Source organism: Leptonotus elevatus, chromosome 3, assembly GCF_054856555.1.
Source record: "Leptonotus elevatus isolate MCC_2025b chromosome 3, RoL_Lele_1.0, whole genome shotgun sequence".
Classification (NCBI taxonomy): Eukaryota; Metazoa; Chordata; class Actinopteri; order Syngnathiformes; family Syngnathidae; genus Leptonotus; species Leptonotus elevatus.
In genome coordinates this window covers 6,381,338-6,398,873 of record NC_141241.1, presented here as the reverse complement: position 1 = coordinate 6,398,873, position 17,536 = coordinate 6,381,338, and the positions used below count along the sequence as shown (strand labels likewise).

The following is a 17,536-nucleotide window of genomic DNA, read 5'->3' as shown; positions in this document are numbered from 1 at the left end:
TCAATACCATTAATGAATAGATTCCTTAAAGCTGGCGTGATTTTCGAAAGTATTTTATCCTATTTAACCATGTTAGGAAGTGGCAATGTAAGATTAACCTTGGGCGCCAGGTTGACGTAAAATGGGCTTCAAGGCACATCCGGTCTGTGTGTACAGCACGAGTTGGTTGATTGGCAGCACTGAGAACCAATCAACAATACGTATAACCGGAAAAGGGAGTAGTTCGACCCATCTTGGTCCCACCTCCACTATTCGGTGGACGTTATTGGTCGACTCAAACGGGAGGAATTTACACCTCTTTGCGCGGGTCTGTCCAAAGTTGTGTTCGCAGCATTTCTACAAGTTATCCGACTTGGACATAATCAGGAGAGATAAACCATATTTACAGTCAGAGAGGCTGTTTGTTCAACGCCTTCCCCAGGTTAGTGGAGAATTGACACGTTGACGTGACAGTCCACAAATTGGATTAGCGCCGTGTAAAGCCACCACCAGTATGAGGTTGTAGCGAAGCTGCTAGTTGACAGCTACACGGACGGTTGCTCTGTATGGAACTTAGTCATAAATTCCTTGCATTCTCCACGGATCTTAATGTGTCATCGTCTTTATGCAATTGACTGCAACCCTATGTATGTGTCTCGAGCCAAGACAGCGTTTTAAAATAATAATACTTGACAAGGATGTGTTGTACACGCAGGTCGAGGCCGTAACGTCGAGTAGATGTGCACAACTAGTCAACAACATGGACACTTACGCTCAACGGTTTGAAACAACAACGGGGAGAGATGGTAAATCTCATAAGAAGAAGCTTGCTTCCTCCTCCCACCTTGGTACGCCATGCTCGGAAGAAGGAGACCGCAAACCCAAGTTTGTAAGTTTCACATAACATAACAGTAGAATTTCTGTGTACTGTGCTGCTTTTGTTTTCCTCTTATTTGTCGCAGGTATACACTTACAGTATATGCATGCATTTGATGTGCACTTGCTGTATCTTTTTACTTGAATTTCTATTTTTTTTATCGTACTTAATAGTGCAACATGTAAATATTGATTTAAAAAAATATATTTTCTATTATTGTTTTAGGAAGGTCATACAACTGTTATGTCTGGCTTGCAATATTGTTTTTAATACCCGCCTTGGCATAGTTTTTTATTTGCTAATGCCTCGAGGAAATAAAAGGTTAAAATTAGCAGTGTTGAGCCCTTCCACTAATCCATATGCTTCCTACAGCTGTGGGACAATGCATCTATCTTGCTAGTGGGTCTAGTTGTCTGCGGTATTTTTCTGAGGTCTAGGTAGAAGTTACAGCTCAGAGAGGCTACAAACTTTTAAAGTTTTCAAAAAGCTGTCAAAGTGAGTTTGTCTTATTTTTTTATTTTTATTGATGTTAAATGTGGTTTAAGTAGTTTTTATATAAACATTATTCGGTCAGGTTCGGCTTTTTTTGGTCACATTAAAAGTTATCACAAATTAAAACAGAAAGCTCTTATTGGCATCGCTGCTTAATGTGAACTTTATCTGCTTTGCTGCTTATTTTATAGCATTGTTTAGTGCCATTACAGGGAATACGGATGCTGCTAAATCTTTCTTTAACTATGATGAATTTGACAATCTAAGAAGTTTTCAGCTAGGTCCCTGGGTCTTCTCTCATCACACAGCTATTATACACATGTTTAATGTGATTAGTGCAACAAGTACCGGCAGTACTCGTACTGTGAATTTTAGCCAGTAAAATGACACAAATACCATAATTTCAAAGTAAAGTTGTCAGGAAAAATGCCGTGAAAGCGCCCCATCCCCGCGTCTGGGCTACCATTAACGCTTCCCCAACCGATTCAGTACAAAGTTATCCACTTAAATCATCAATCATTCTTGGCGCATCAGGTTGAAATTTTGAATAATTCCTGTAAGGAAATGCTTGAACATGATAAATAAATATCCCAGTCTGGATTTGTACTTTGCCACGTTCATGGCCATCTAAGTTAACTAGTACTGTACTATTTGCTTTTCATAAAGGATCGTAGACTAGTTTAATACATTCCAGGTGTTGATTGTGTACTACAGGGCAGCATTGCTTCATATTGTTTTTGTCTGTCTCCTATTCATAGCACCTACCATTTAGAAATCTCACTGATGACATGGTAAGATCTGAAAAACGGAAGCAGTTCTTCCATTTTCTTGGCTGCAGACTGTCAACTAACATGACTAAAACCGTATTATTCGAAATTCTGACTTGAATGCCAAACGTCACATTAATTAACACAGCAAATCCTTTCCCTTTGTTAAGTAAAATATTTGTAAATTTTTATTTCACGCTTTTTCTCATAATTATGCTTTTCTCACACAATACAAATAAAAAAAATTCTAATGCAGAATGCAACATTGACTTTATATGAACTAACTAACTTACTGTGTTTAGCCTCTTTTTTTCTTTATTTATATTTTGTTTTTCTTTCCTTTTTCTCCCCCCTTTTAGCTGGACAGATTTGCAAGTATTCGGATCCCGGGTAGTAAAAAGGAACGGCCAGCCATACCCCATTCTAAATACAGTACCACTGATTGGTCTGTATTTTCATCATCTAACTCCCAGTTTGAGGAACTTTCATCGAAGATCACTTCAGAAAAGGAAATATTGGCACTTTTTGAAAAGATGATGGTATGCAAGTAATATCATTCATTCTTCCTACTATTTTTTAACTTAAAATGTCTTCATTTCTTCTCATTTGTTTAGCAATTGGGCAACCGTTTATTTCTTTTTTCTGTAGTCAGGATTAGGGCTGCAACAGTTTCAGATTTTGGTGTACAATTATTGTCTGAGAAAAACGCGTTTTTTACGACTATTATTGTAGACATAAAAAAAAAGATCACATCAGCATTCTTTGAAAATATTTATTTTTAACAATAATAAATAACTGAAAATAAATAAATAAAAACTTTTAATACAAATAGATTAGACAGATTCTTAATATCAATATGGGGAAATACAGCATCGTACTGTATTTCGTTTTAATGTTACTAAAGTGCACTCATTCCTCAATACACTTATTTTCAAGGTCACTCATTTAATGTTAACACTTAAATGTAATGCAACTAAGTTGTGATTGTAACTGTCCCTTAGAGGTAACATGACAGCATGGGGCTATTGATGCTCATAGGTGGGTGGGAGGAATGGCATTTATTTAATTGAGCAATTAGAGTAACATTAATGACAAGGTGTAGAAACACATTTTTAACATTATAAAGCAATCGGTTTTTGAATATGAGGCTGCTAAATACGACAAAAGTCACGCCTGCTGTACACTTGATGTTTAGCTGAGCCCACAATTGTTTTTCATTTTTTAACTTATTCTCATGCAATAGAAAGTCTTATTGCCTAGGGTACGACAAAAATATGACAGAAAAAAACAGAAGTTTATTGTATTTCTAACTTTGTTCATTTTCATATTAGGAGGACATGAACTTGAATGAAGAAAAAAAGACTCCCTTGAGAGACAAGGACTTGAATACAAAGAGAGAAATGGTCATCCAGTATGTTTGTACTGCTTCAAAAACAGTAAGTTTCATATGACTTTTATGATTTTCGCTTCATGATGTGTTATATGTAAGCACGGGTGTTTGTGCATGCGGGTTCGTATCAGAGGCATGTAAGCACAGTGTAACCTGCAATGTAGTTTATAGTGATACTCCTTTGACATGGTATTCCTTTTACTAGTAGACAGTATATTACATACAGTATATTTGTCAGATTATTTTTCCCTCTCTCTCTTGCTTTCCCCATTTTCATTTCAAATATTTTTTGTTTTCTTCCTCCAGGGTAGCTTGAAAAGCAGCTATCAGATATCTCCTCAGGAATTCCTGGGAGAACTTAAGTCAGGGGTGATGGAAGAACGCCTATTTGCTTGCCTCGACTCACTGCGTGTCTCACTTACTAGCAATCCTGTCAGGTACGGTACATCAAAGAAAAAAAAGACTTGCTCCTATACCTTGTATTGGTCCCATTGTTTAAATGAAGATTTATCTACTCTTTTGTTTTTATTAAAATTAAATTACTTTATTCACCTTTAATTATTAAGTTACTTCCCCTATTTGTAAATATTTAGAAAATATTTCCATTTAAGAATTAAAGTTAGCACAGATAACATAGTCTGCGTTTTATGAAAACAATTATCGACATTTGTTACAGTGGTTGACGATTGTATAGTTGGAACAGAGATGTGATTCCTCAAGATATTCTGCGATACGAATGTCTTCCCATATTTTCATTGGTTATGCCTTTTTATTCAAAGTACATTGTAACTTGACTTAGGGATGTAATGATATCCAAACATCACAATACAATATAAAAGTCACGATATGATAGTTATCACGATATTGTGGGGAGGTTGGCAATATAGAAAGTCACAATATTGTTAAAAAAAAAAATAGCTCATACTATTAACCCCCACACACACAATATTCTGCTTTTGTACATAACAATGCATATAAACCACCTACAATCTCTAATAACAATTAATATTGAGGCACTTACTTGCTAATGCACGCACACATTGAGTTCCTCCACACGCACACACTGACTCGGTTTACAAGCATATTACGTTCCCCTTCACCTGTCCAATAGCATGGATTTTAAACATAGACGGGCCAAAACATGCCTTGCGAAAATTAAACGCCACTAAAAAACTAGCCACCACAGGTGCCAGAACTGCACTGCATTGAAATCATCCTTACTTTTTTAACATATGTGCTGCTTTTAATATCGTGACATAACAATTTCGATATTGTGGCAGTTTTAATATCGCGATATTGCTGTTATCGTTGTATCCCCAACTTGACATATAGTAAGCCTAATCGTGAGTTTTTCATGATACAAGCAATTGCTTGGCTGATTCGTCTTGACTCGCGATCAAAATATGAATTACGAGTGCCAGATGGTGTCAGCAAACTTCACAGCATCATATACAACGTTTGTGTGTGTATGCATATATTTATTTATTTATTTGTGTGGCATACTACCTTATTTAACTGTCTATCATCACTTTTGTGATATGCCATGTTTGTTCTTTTTTCCAGTTGGGTACAAAGCTTCGGTCATGAGGGCCTTGGACTGTTACTTGACATTTTGGAAAGATTGCTGACCAAGAAACAGTGAGTGTTTGATTTCAAACTTAGGTGTAAATGCCTCCCCTTGTTCAATAATCAGGGCTCCTACACAAGTATGGAAAAGTACGGAATTTGATTTCATAAATGACCACGTCTGGAATAATGTAGAAACTGGAAGCTATTGTTTGGAAATATATTTATGTTTCCATGATATCACTTGCACAATTTCTTTCTTTGTTCTGGTTATGTTATATTGTTTTGTAGTCTACTTGCAAATAATTAAAAAACAGCTGTTTAAAAAATAAAATCTAAAATAATATATAGCTTGATCTTTTTTTTTAAGGCACTTGAAATCACAGATGCAAAGTTAGTGTGAGAGCGCATAGTATATGTTAATTTCAAGTCTTGGCTGAAACATTCTGTGTCACTTTCTGGTATTGAATAGCCATGAATTCAGGTTATACCTGTCCTGTTTTTCTCCAAAGTCAGCTGGAATATGCTCCAGCTTCTCTGTGAATGGGATAAGTGGCACATTATATGGATGATTTTTATTTATTTCATGTCCCCAGGCAGGAGAGGATCGACAAGAAGAACCAGCATAAAGTTATTCAATGTCTAAAAGCATTCATGAACAATAAGGTAAATGCACTAACAGCCATTTTCCCCTCGTCAGAATGTGCCTTCATGTACTCCCATGGGTATAGGAAGGAATTAGGGCTGCAATTATACACCAAAGTTGAGATTTGATTCATACCTCCATTTATAACCCACATAAGTTAATTAGTTAATTTATATAACACATAAGGTTTTTTTTTTTCAAGTCCATATGGCAAATAGTCTGAGTCAGGCACACTACACAATTTCATCTCTTTGTATAATTTTAACATATTTTTATGCTGAGCTAAAGTTGATTTATTGCTGAATGATATTGCATCCTGTCTGTTTTCACATGTATGTTCCTAAATATTTTAGCCCATTAAATAATGTTTATCCTGTCTGGCCCAGAACCTAAAATTTTCTTTGAGCTTTGGCCCCCTCTGGGATTGAGTTTGACACTTCTGGTACAGGAACAAAACATCACTGCACATGAAGCTCTGGGTTCTAGCCCAGTGCCACTCCATCACAAAGTTTAATGTAAGGTCTCATGTAATCCTGCATCTCAACAGCTGCCAGATGTTAGCGTTTACCTGAAGGCTTATCTGCCAGTGCAGACCTTTCCTTGGCTCAAAAGGCATCTTGGAATGCAATGTACCCAATGCCCAAAAGACTGGTTTTCTCTGCCAGCTGTCTACAGCTTTGCCTTCCCCTTCTTTCATACTCTTCCACCTTGTATACAGAATAGAAGTTGTAAGAGTACAAAGTTATGCTCTAGTCAATAATTAAGTTAGTGAGGTCTAGTTCAGGAATTTTTTTTTTACATTTTGTTCTGTCCGTAAAATCATGAATATCGGGCATGGCCAAAATATTTTGTTATTGCAAGCCATTTTTTCAGTGTCTAAGTCGTCCCCAACTGATTGTACAAAAATAAACTAAGACAAAGCCATAGTAATAAAAAAATAAATCTAAAATCTATGATTGATTTCCTTTGAAATGTACTTCTAAACATTCTAAGTGCCTGAAAAGTGGGCGATAACAATACATATTTGAGATTCAGCATTTTGTGTTGCTACATAATATTTAAGAGAATACTCGTAGTTCTTAACATTGTTGGAGGTACTGGACCCTGTCAGTTTCCCATGCGCATTCACCAAACCCTTCTTTATTGAAAAGTAAAATATAATGATTATTTTTTTTTCCCAATTCTAAGAAATATAGCATTTACTGGTGAACAAAACTAACAGCCTTTTCATTGAATCCGGCTCTCTTCACCTTGAATTCAGAAAGATTTGAATTCAGAAAAAACATTGTTTATTTGAGTGCACATACTCACACGTGCACCATGCACCAGCTTGACAAAGAGGCTGTAGTTACACTTTAGGCCAGGGGTGGCAGTCGCGAGCCAAAAAAGAGACAAATTCCACAATGTTGACATTTTTCTTTACTTGGCATTGCAAATAATGCACTTTGGACGCTAACTCCCATCACTCATACTAAACTCTATATTTATAGAGCACTTTAAAATAACTGCTGTTTTCTTAAGATGACACCTAGGGGCAGCAGATAGAATTAAACAATCACACCATGCCCTCCGTTATACATGTGAATTCATATTTCACATATTCTGACTACATTCTTTTTATTTTATTTTTTTCATGTGAGTGACTCACAACCTATCATGGGACAAGTCAAAAGTTACAACATGGAAACTTTTAGCATTTAGACCAGGGGTGGACACACTCGGTCTTTGAGGGCCGGAGTCCTGCAGGTTTTGGATGTTTCCCTTCTCCAACACAGCTGATATATAATCAGCTCATCAACAAGCTCTGCATAAGCCTGATAACGATCCTGTTGATTGGAATCAGCTGTGTTGGAGCAGGGAAACATCCCAAACCTGCAGGACTCCGGCCCTCGAGGACAGAGTTTGCCCATCCCTGATTTAAACCGTTAAAAAAAAAAAAAAAAGTATCTAAATGATTCGCAATAATCAAAAATGATTATTGAGTAGTTGCAGAATAATCATTGCACCTCTAGTTGATTTTATTGTATGAATGAAAAGCTGTTTACACATGTGCTTGTTTATTGCAGTATGGCTTGGATAGAATACTTGGGGAGGAGAGAACTCTTGTATTATTAGCAAGAGCAATAGATCCCACCCAATCCGCTATGATGACTGATGTGATGAAGCTGCTGTCGGCCATCTGTATTGTGGGCGAAGAGAACATGTAAGTTCTGATATCATTTTTTTTTCTCCAAACAGTGACAATGCTTTTCAAGTGTTGTCATTTAAATGAAACCACCTTGATCAATAAAATTGTAAAAGTAAAAAAAAAAAAAAGGCTTAACAATGACTGCTTTAGTATAGTAATGTTGAATGTTTCCTCGATGATTGATCCATTTGTGTTAAAGTTACAGAGTGACTAATGAGCCTTTTACAAATATCAAAGTAACATTCACTCATGCATTTCATGTTTTCATTTAGTTTGGAGAAGGTCCTTGAAGCCATTACCACAGCTGGGGAATGGAGAGCTATTGAGAGATTTAATCCCATCGTGCAAGGACTTCGAGATCGCTCGGTGCAGTTACAAGTAAGAGCAAAGAGTCTGAATTTAGTTTGCTGTGTGAGAATTTTTTTAAACATATCTATATATTTTTTGTTTGCTGTGAAACACAAACATATAATGATTGTTTTTTTATATGACAGTGACTTTAGTGTAATACATTACAACTCCCAGCTAGTGCAGTCAGATTTGAAGCTACAATGAAAGCAGATACAACATAACGTTTCACCATGATCATGGTATATCAGTGTTCTTTCTTGTAATGGTTTCATTCATGTGCAGGAGTGCTATAACATGCCTTCCATCTAGTGGTGAACAATATTATTGCAATTTTGAACTGCAGCAGTAGAGGAAACATATCAGTAAATGTTAATAAATCACATGAGACGCCACTTGCCTGTCCCTGATCTAGATGTTTGGCAATTTGCCTTTAATACAAATATAATGATAAATGTATAACTAATAATTACGTGTGTATCTTTTCTGGAATATAGGATTGCTATACTATTTCTCATACATGAGTGGATTGCTTTAGTTATCAATAATTGATTTGCCTGTCACGACTCAAGCCGCAGGAAACAGCAGTCCCAGAACTAAACTTGGAGGGTAGTGAAAAACAGCTTCCAAATGATCCAATTTTCCCTTCGATTGACTGTTGGTTTTATATGTCTGCAGTTGTTGCATCAATATTAAAATAAGCCCTCCCAAGTTGGAGGCTGGAGAAAATAGACATGCATTAGTTATGTTTCTTTTCTTCCTGGGAGTATATCTCATTTAGGATGCATGTTGGCATGCTGATCATCTACTGGAAGGAGGATTCTGTTTGTTTGTTTTCTTACTCTCATGGGACTGACCCAAACCTAACTCCCCCATTCCCTTCTTTTTTAATAATACTTTTACATTTGATATTGCAGGTGGCGTGCATGCAGTTAATCAATGCACTAGTAACATCACCTGATGAGCTGGACTTGCGGCTACACATCAGGAATGAATTTATTCGTTGTGGCCTGAAAGCCATTTTACCAGTAAGTACAACCTCACTGTAATCACAGACAAACATACACATGTATTTGTATCAATAATGCTTAAATTGTTTCCTAATCTTAATACTTTATCTTTTTGCAACTTATTTTGTGTGTGTTCTTTATTTTAAATGTAGCAACTTTCCTCAGTGAGAAATGATGCCCTTGACATTCAGCTGAAGGTATTTGAGGAGCACAGAGATGAGGACATGATGGAATTCTCTCATAGGCTGGAGGACATCAAAAGCGAGCTGGAATATCCTTTATACTGTTTACCTAATTTAGTGTGTTCAATCTAAAATGAAAATGCACGTCACCCAGTGAAGGTCAAATATTGATGAATAGATGTTAGATAATACAAAGTGTGGCGCTCTTTGAATGCAATGATTCCTGGGGTATTCATTGAAAAGTAGTTTTTTTTTATGGTTACAAAGCATTGCTTCCATTTATCTGCAAGTTCTTGCCTTGACTCTCTTTACTGATGCAGGGGACGTGTTCAATATTTTGCTGAATATGGTGAAGGACAGCAGTGCTGAAAACTATTTAATCTCCATACTGCAGCACTTGGTCCTCATTCGCAATGACTACTTTGTCAGGTCTGTCAAAAGAAGGTGGAGGAAACATCAAATTACAGTATATGATCAAACTTTATGCTACCAACTAAAAGTTTACAATAATGCTGTGAAAACCTCGAGAATTTTACATTTTCCCAAGATTGTTGCAGACACTAAGATTAGCCCTAAAACTGTGGTTCTTAACCTTAGGTAGTTGGTCCAGGTGCTCGACGAGAATTGCTCAACTGCAAATCATGCAGTTAGGACACTGACTCCCATCACTCAACTCAACTCTGTACTGTATTTACAGAGCACTTTAAAGCAACTACTGTTGTTTTCTTATGATGAAACCCAGGAGGGCAGTACAATGAAAACAACAGAGGCTCCAGAATTGAACCCTGTGGAACACCATATGTTCAGTTATACATATTCGTCCAACCACTTTATTGTTTTTTTTGCTCAACGTATTTAGTATGAAGGGACTGCAAAAATAAACAAATCACACAACATACCATCACTACAGCCACAAGTTGATTACTGAGCGCACCAAATTCCCATAGCACAGATACGCCAAGCAATGCAGCGTGATCACCTGCAGCCAATGACGGCTAAGCGGGGGCGTATGATTTGAGTCGGGTGTATGTCTTGAACTCCATACCCCTGAGACTGACTCACCGAACCCCCCCGAGTGTTCTTAAACAATATATAACAAATTGAAACTACATATTATGTTTACAAAACTAATTCAGGCTATTGATAATTATAGCAAAAATGTCCTTTGATTTTGTGATCCGTTGAAGTCGTTATTTAAATTGTGGTCACCAACACAATCAGTGCGACATCCGACAAATCTAAAAAGTGTAACCCGCTATTGCTTAATTTTGGTCTTATAATGCCCAGGTCTGCCTTAATGCCTTAAAGGCTCTAAATGGCATCAACTAGCAGAGGGAATGTTGTCTCTTTCATCTGATAGCATTCTTGTTTCCATGACTCAAGAGTATTTCTCATCTTCTTTTATGGTACTTTTCAAAGTCTTTCGTTTGGTTGGATCGCCCACAGGCTGTGTGAGCGTTGATCAAAGTTCACTTGATCAAAAGATGGAGCAATAATAAACAACAATATGGCTTATTTATTAGCTGCAGTTTTCTTTACAACCTTAAAATTTTTTTTGTGTGTGTTTGACACTAACCCAATGTGTTTGAACCTCTATATGCTGCGTTTGCATTTACATTTTTGAAAATGTTGAAATGTCAAACTAAACTCAAAGCTAACATTAAAATGATCAGAGTTTTGGAGGCACATTTTTCAGTTCGGGTTATTTTTGTCTAAACGAGTGCAACCGCAGTATAAACAATATACAGTACATCGAGCATTACTCGCAAATGTTCTGTATCTGTGGCAGGGTTCTATCCTGTGTGAATAGTGGGGCTTCACTCTAATCTAAAAGTACAGTAGTTCGAAAACATGCATTACTCTAGTGTCTTTATTCACTCTAATCTGCAATGCACATTAGAACATTTGTTATGTCAATTAGGATTCATATAACCAATATGTTTTTTTTTTTTTGGTGTCATTTTATCATTCCCCCTTTCTCACTTATGTCACTCTCAGGACCCAGTACTTCAAGATCATTGAGGAGTGTGTGTCTCAAATTGTTCTGCATCGCAGTGGAACCGATCCAGACTTCAGTTATCGTAAACGTCTTGATGTGGATTTCAGCCACCTCATTGGCAAGTCATTTTCTTATGTCGAACATATTGTAGCAAATTTGCCAACTATCACTAATCATGTTTTTTTCTTTCTTTCTTTTTTTTCTTTCTTTGAGTCGTTCTTTTTTTTTTTTTTCATTGTTTTTGTAGAAGTTTGTGTAGAAAAGGCTAGATATGAGGAGTTTGAACAAAGAGCTTCAGAACTGGCAGAAAAGGCAAGTGTTGAGCCCCACAATTTTATGAGTTTTACCCCCCCGTATTTTCACATATCACTCCGTCCTACTCATTATTTTTTGTTTATAATGTACGTCAGTTAGTTTAAAGACAAATACATTAAACAATACGATTTTCATACAAACTGTCATATAGAGTACATAAATCAGATTGAGAAGGTCGTGAATGTCTCTATATTTTTTTTTATTGTTGGTGATTTTAACACAGGACATTTTTAACAAATACAGATTAATTGTGTGACATGATTGTACTTGGTGGCACCCTTGAGATGAGAGATAAAGCTCATAAACTGGCATGTCTATTCTGAAATAAATAAATCTGTGCTCTTCAAGCTTGAAGCATATGTAAACATTGTATTTTTATTTTCAGCTTGATGAGGAGTTTTTAAAACGACAGGAGGCCCAGGCTCAACTGGTTAAGGGTGAAGAAAAGATAGCTGAACTTCAAGCTGAGTTGCAGGCTTTCAAGTCCCAGGTATTTGAGTTTTTATTATTATTAATTTTTTTTTAGGTTTACTGTATTTACAGTTACATGCAGTTCATGGTTTCTGAAACATTGATTTAAAGAAAAGGCCATCATCTGCTGCTTACATAATCACAAGTTTCTTTCAATATGTGATGGTCTTTTGTTAGATGGGCTTCACTTTTTTTCTTTTTCTTTTTTTTTTTGCCCCACCTATGCCTATAATTTTGATGACACTGAAGCTTGTCCACTGATGAGCTGACACAAACTCTAATGACATCATGGACTGGGCATCTGTCGACCATTTCTGCTTCTCTAATAACAACAATCTGACAACCCTCTTCAACTTCTACAGGCCTACTACTGCTGATTTGCAGCCTCAGAATAGGATTTTCATTTTCTTTGCGAGATAAATTTTCACTTTGAGAGTAAAGAACACTGAAAGAATAATCAAATAGTACAGTTTAAATTGCTGTGGCAGGTTTAAAAATGGTTGTTACACATATTTCTGGTAACTGTTGTGAGTCTAAATAATCTAACTCGGTGGTTCTTTCCCTGGGTCGGATCCATGTGTTAAGTTTGCGTCAATGAGGATTTGGTTATCTAATCGGATCTAATTTGCTGTTCAAATTCACTGTCAATGAGTGCTTTTTGAGTTGGGTCAATGCTATCTCTGCAACTTTGTTGGAAGGGCTGAACCTTACCAGTTTCCTATGCACATTCACCAAACTATTCTTTATTAAAAAATAAAACATGACTTTTTTTTTTCAAGTCATATTGTGAACAAAATAAACGGGGAGCGTAGCCTTTTCTTCAACTGTGGCTCTCTTTACCTTGAATTCAGAAAGTGTTATGTTCTTGTATTTCCCATTTCCATGCAGTTAAATGTTCCTTTAGTTTTGCTAGATAGCTAGTTGTGCTGGACTGAATTGCACAACTTGGTCATGCAAATCATCGAGTTAGGACTCTGACTCCCATCACTCAACTCAATTCATTAGACTGCTTTAAAACAGCATCTGCTCTTTTCTTAAGATTAAACCCAGGGGCAGCAGCTAAAATGAAAACAGCAGAGACCCCAGAACTGAACCCTGTGAAACACCATACGTTCTGTTGTGTATATGTGAATTCATATTGTACATATTTGTCTGACCTTTTTCTTTTTTTGCTTGACAATGAAGGATTATAATAATATAGTTAGTTGATTTGATTTTTTCCCCCTTTTTTGCCATCACTTTAATGTGCACACATCAATTGATCTATCTATCCAGAGTGGAGTTGTACCAGTGGTTGTGTCATCTGGCCACGATTCACAGGGGATATCTTCTTCTTCATTACCCTGTAACCCATCATCTGGGTTACCAGTTCCTCCTCCTCCACCACCACCACCTCCTCCTCCATTGCCTGGTTGCCCTGCACCCCCTCCTCCACCTGGAGTGCCTGCTCCATTCGGTGCCCCACCTCCACCGCCACCCGGGTGGTCCACTTGCCTTGCCCTGCCTCATGGCCTCAAGCCTAAGAAGGAATTTAAGCCTGATAATTCCACAAAGCGCCTCAATTGGTCAAAGGTAAGTACAAATAACGCTAAGTCGGGTTGGTTAATTCTAATCAAAACACTATAAAGTTGGTCATAAAATAACAGTTGAAAATCTTGTTGGCTAAGTTGTTTAAAATGTGTGCACTCTGTAAGTATTGCAGCATTATCTTTCCATCGAGTCTAATGAGTACCCAAAAGTTTTTACAACTTCAACTCACTGCCCCTTTTCTCCACTCTTAACTTTGTCCCTGTTATTTATTGGCAGCAGCTAACCAACACACTTGTTTTTCCAGACGTAAACAACAACGTCTTTGAGAAGACAGCAATTCTTGAAAATAACAGATGATCATATGCTTCTGTTAGATCTCACCGTGTGGCACCTCGACAGATGTTGTTCCCTGCAGAGCAATATTAGTTCACACTGCAAATGGTGTTAGTTTGGCTGTGATTAATTATTTAATATTCGCTGTAGATTTGTACAGATGTTCAACAAAGACATATGCTTGTAATTCTAAATTAACGTTTTAAGATATGATGAAGGCTGCATAGCCACATGGGATCAAACTTGTGAAATGTTTAAAATAACGTAAATTCTCTGCCATATGCTATGACTATACAGTGCATTATATACAGTTAGTACTTTAATATAATAGATTTTGACCTTCTCTGTATGATTTGGTGGCTTGCTCCTTTCATGAGGGATTGTATATCAATTGAGAGGACAAACGCTTAAGTGGAAATTATACTATGACAAACTCCTAAAACTAAGCAAAACGGTGGAATATTAGCTGATAAAATAATAAATTGTTTGCATTAATTCAGAAAATTATATTAATTACAATAATTTTGATAAAATACATTTGAAACATTTTCAAATATTTTATAAGAATTGAACAAAAAACTTAACTTAGGCCACCAAAAAGATTAGTTTTAACATTTTCATGATCATATATGCACACACACGGACACAAATATTGGTACGCCTGGTAAAACCAGACATTGCTTTTGAATTGTGCCTCTATAGAATTATAAAAAACAAAACAAAAAACTAACAGGCCTGAACAATAATTACGGTATCCTTAACTTTTACACGTTTTCCAAAGTAATAGCCGATGTTTGCAAATGGCTTAATTTGAGAAAACACACACACACACTTACACACCCACACACACACACACACACACAAAGAATCGTCTGCTTTCATGGAGGACTAAAGACAACTGAGAATATTTACGGTTAAGAGGCTGAAATTCCAAAGCTTTGGACAATTTTAAATTAAACCATCTCAAAACGATTAATCAATTTATCAAATATATGTATTGATTCATTGTTGCACCAAGTTGAAGACATGCAACACAACACATATTATGATTTAGGGAATATGCAACCTTATTGTGCAGCAACTTCATTCTGAATGATCTTAAATTTTTAACAAGTGCCTAGCAAACAGATTTTAATAATGCATTCTTGTTGAAAATTCTAAATTCAAAAATTTAGTCTAGCTTTTTTTGTTTACAGCATTTTAGATATACTCTGTGCTCAGGCCAAGCAAACATGGCGATTTGGGGATTTTTTTTTGTTTTCCGTCCAGATCCATCCCCAGGAAATGTCAGAGGGCTGTTTCTGGGTGCTTGCTGATGATGGCCGATACGCAAAGCCAGATTTGCTCAGCAGAGTTGCTCTCACCTTCGGTACACAACGAGCAGGTAAGACTTTTGTTGAGTAATTTTTGTTTATGTGTCATGGGACCCAACCTGCCAGCTGTGTAAAATTTGTCATTACAGTGTTTAGATCTTTGTCCCATAGAAACCACCAAGTACTGCATTAACAGACGGGACCAAAATATTGCTTCAAGGGTCTCTCAGAAGCCTTCTATTTTTATTAACTTTTTTTTCTTGCCTATAGAAGTGTCATTTACTTTAAATGTGACCAATTTCATTGGGTGTCTAAAATTAGACTGAAAAGGGTTTTAATATTGCACATTGGTGTGTGGCTGCTTGTCAGTCGACATGTGTAGTGTTTCACAGCCTACGTACATATTTCCTGTGAGCAGTGGTGGCTTTAGAAAGTTTTATCTGGGGTGGCAGGAGGAGGTTATAACCCTCTTAATGTGATAATTGTTCTTTTATTGACCTCACACCCCATAAGTTACACTGTACATTCAGTGTTGAAGCTGGACAAGGCAAAGCAGATGCATTTTTTTTTTTTTAAATCTGAACATAAAATGTCTTTTGGTTGGCAGCTTTACAAATGGTCATTCACACTCATTCAATCCCAAAGGCATACTTTTGTCTTTTCAGAGCCCAGACATTCAATGCCATATATATATATTATTTTTTTTCTTTCAAATGTTAGGTTAAAGAAAGGTCTGAAATGTCTGGCTCAGAATGAGTTCAGTGAAATAAATATCTTATGGTTCTCGTTTGTATTCATAATAGCTCTTTAATTAAGCAAAAATATACTTTATTATATTATATACAATTGTTTAATATTTTTTGTAGAAGGAAAGTTTTAAATATTTCTTAGCTGCAGCCTGACATTGAACTCCTCAGTTAGTGTAATATTTTTATTGTTTGATAAAAACCTTGCTTCAGGTTCCTGTGAATAACTGCTCCCCATTAATTAGCGAAACTGCTACTCAAAGAAAGTTATTTCAAGCCTTGTATACAGTACATACATACAGTATATACAGTACATGCACTGCATACATAAATACTTAAAGTTGTCTTTGTCACGCATATTGCATGCCTTTTAGTCTTAATTGCAGAGGAGGTTTTAAGGTCTAGACAAAGTGTGGAAGAGTTTTGCAAAAGCAATTATTGCTCTCGTGCCTTTCTGTGATTTATTCACAGTTCACACCATGTGGTTTCTATCTAGTCCCATCACTGACTTACCTGCATTATTCATTCGAGTGTTATCTACCTGTCAACTATATGTTTCTTCACTCAAGGCAACCCCCAGCCCATCCATACTTGTGCCCTGACAACATTTTGACTATTGAAAAAGTAAACATATATTCAAGTTTGTGTTTTCTGAAAACCACAAGGGGATAAACAAATACTATCAGCAGAAGATTGTGCTTTTCTAATGACATTTCATGGACACTACATAACCAGAAATCTATTTTACTTTTAGCATTCCTCTCTACTCATACAGTGAGAGCAGAGGAATGCTAAAAGCACTCCATCAATTTCTGCTCTTTTGCATTTCATTTTATAATAGTTAAGGAATGCATAAATCCAGGTCTTCCAGATGGTTCGGGGCCATCTTAGTTGCTTTCCTCTTGTTTTCTTGCCATCCCACTGGTGGTTGTAAGCACAGCGTGACTGATTCGTTCAGCTGTTAGAGAGTTGCTGTTGGTGTGTATCACGGAGTGCAGGTCTACTGAATGTGTTTGTTGTTTTATTATCACCGTGTATCGTCTCATTTAAGAACAACATCTGGATCATCATTAAACATTTAGAAGGACACCATATGAAACAGTTTTTCCTCATCAAAATTTCATTTACATCCTTGTCCTTTTATGACATTAGGGTCCTTACTGCTGTTGACTTAGACTGGGGATTCCTAAGCGTACGGCTAGACAATTGAAATATATATATTTTTTAATGGAATTGAAATAACTACTAATAAACATGATTATTCATTGATTTCAAAATTTGGAATGTAGTAAACTACATGAGCATGGAAGTCAAGGATAAAGATTATAGTTGTTGTAGTCCATGAGGTAAGTGACTGATGTACTTGGTGGTGAGGGCAAAGGAG

At 36.5% G+C, this 17,536-nt stretch overlaps 1 protein-coding gene across 5 annotated transcripts in view; it reads left to right on the top strand.

The window, feature by feature from the left end:
* Nucleotides 1-274: 274 nt before the first annotated feature.
* LOC147176768 (protein diaphanous homolog 3-like) overlaps nt 275-17,536 on the top strand; it is a 74,627-nt gene continuing 57,365 nt past the window's right edge. For 3 of the 5 annotated variants that reach the window (XM_086072036.1, XM_086072038.1, XM_086072033.1), the window contains exons 1-18: nt 275-421; nt 695-868; nt 2,107-2,139; nt 2,475-2,654; nt 3,447-3,551; nt 3,812-3,942; nt 5,069-5,143; nt 5,668-5,737; nt 7,784-7,920; nt 8,178-8,283; nt 9,171-9,281; nt 9,416-9,534; nt 9,758-9,874; nt 11,444-11,562; nt 11,692-11,756; nt 12,145-12,249; nt 13,506-13,802; nt 15,363-15,477. In XM_086072036.1, coding sequence (XP_085928162.1) covers nt 740-868; nt 2,107-2,139; nt 2,475-2,654; nt 3,447-3,551; nt 3,812-3,942; nt 5,069-5,143; nt 5,668-5,737; nt 7,784-7,920; nt 8,178-8,283; nt 9,171-9,281; nt 9,416-9,534; nt 9,758-9,874; nt 11,444-11,562; nt 11,692-11,756; nt 12,145-12,249; nt 13,506-13,802; nt 15,363-15,477 — 2,014 coding nt within the window. In that variant the 5' untranslated portion in view covers nt 275-421; nt 695-739. Of the gene's footprint in view, nt 422-507; nt 627-694; nt 869-2,106; nt 2,140-2,474; nt 2,655-3,446; nt 3,552-3,811; nt 3,943-5,068; nt 5,144-5,667; nt 5,738-7,783; nt 7,921-8,177; nt 8,284-9,170; nt 9,282-9,415; nt 9,535-9,757; nt 9,875-11,443; nt 11,563-11,691; nt 11,757-12,144; nt 12,250-13,505; nt 13,803-15,362; nt 15,478-17,536 lie in introns of those variants that run through there. The other 2 variants (XM_086072035.1, XM_086072037.1) reach the window with 2 other exon arrangements.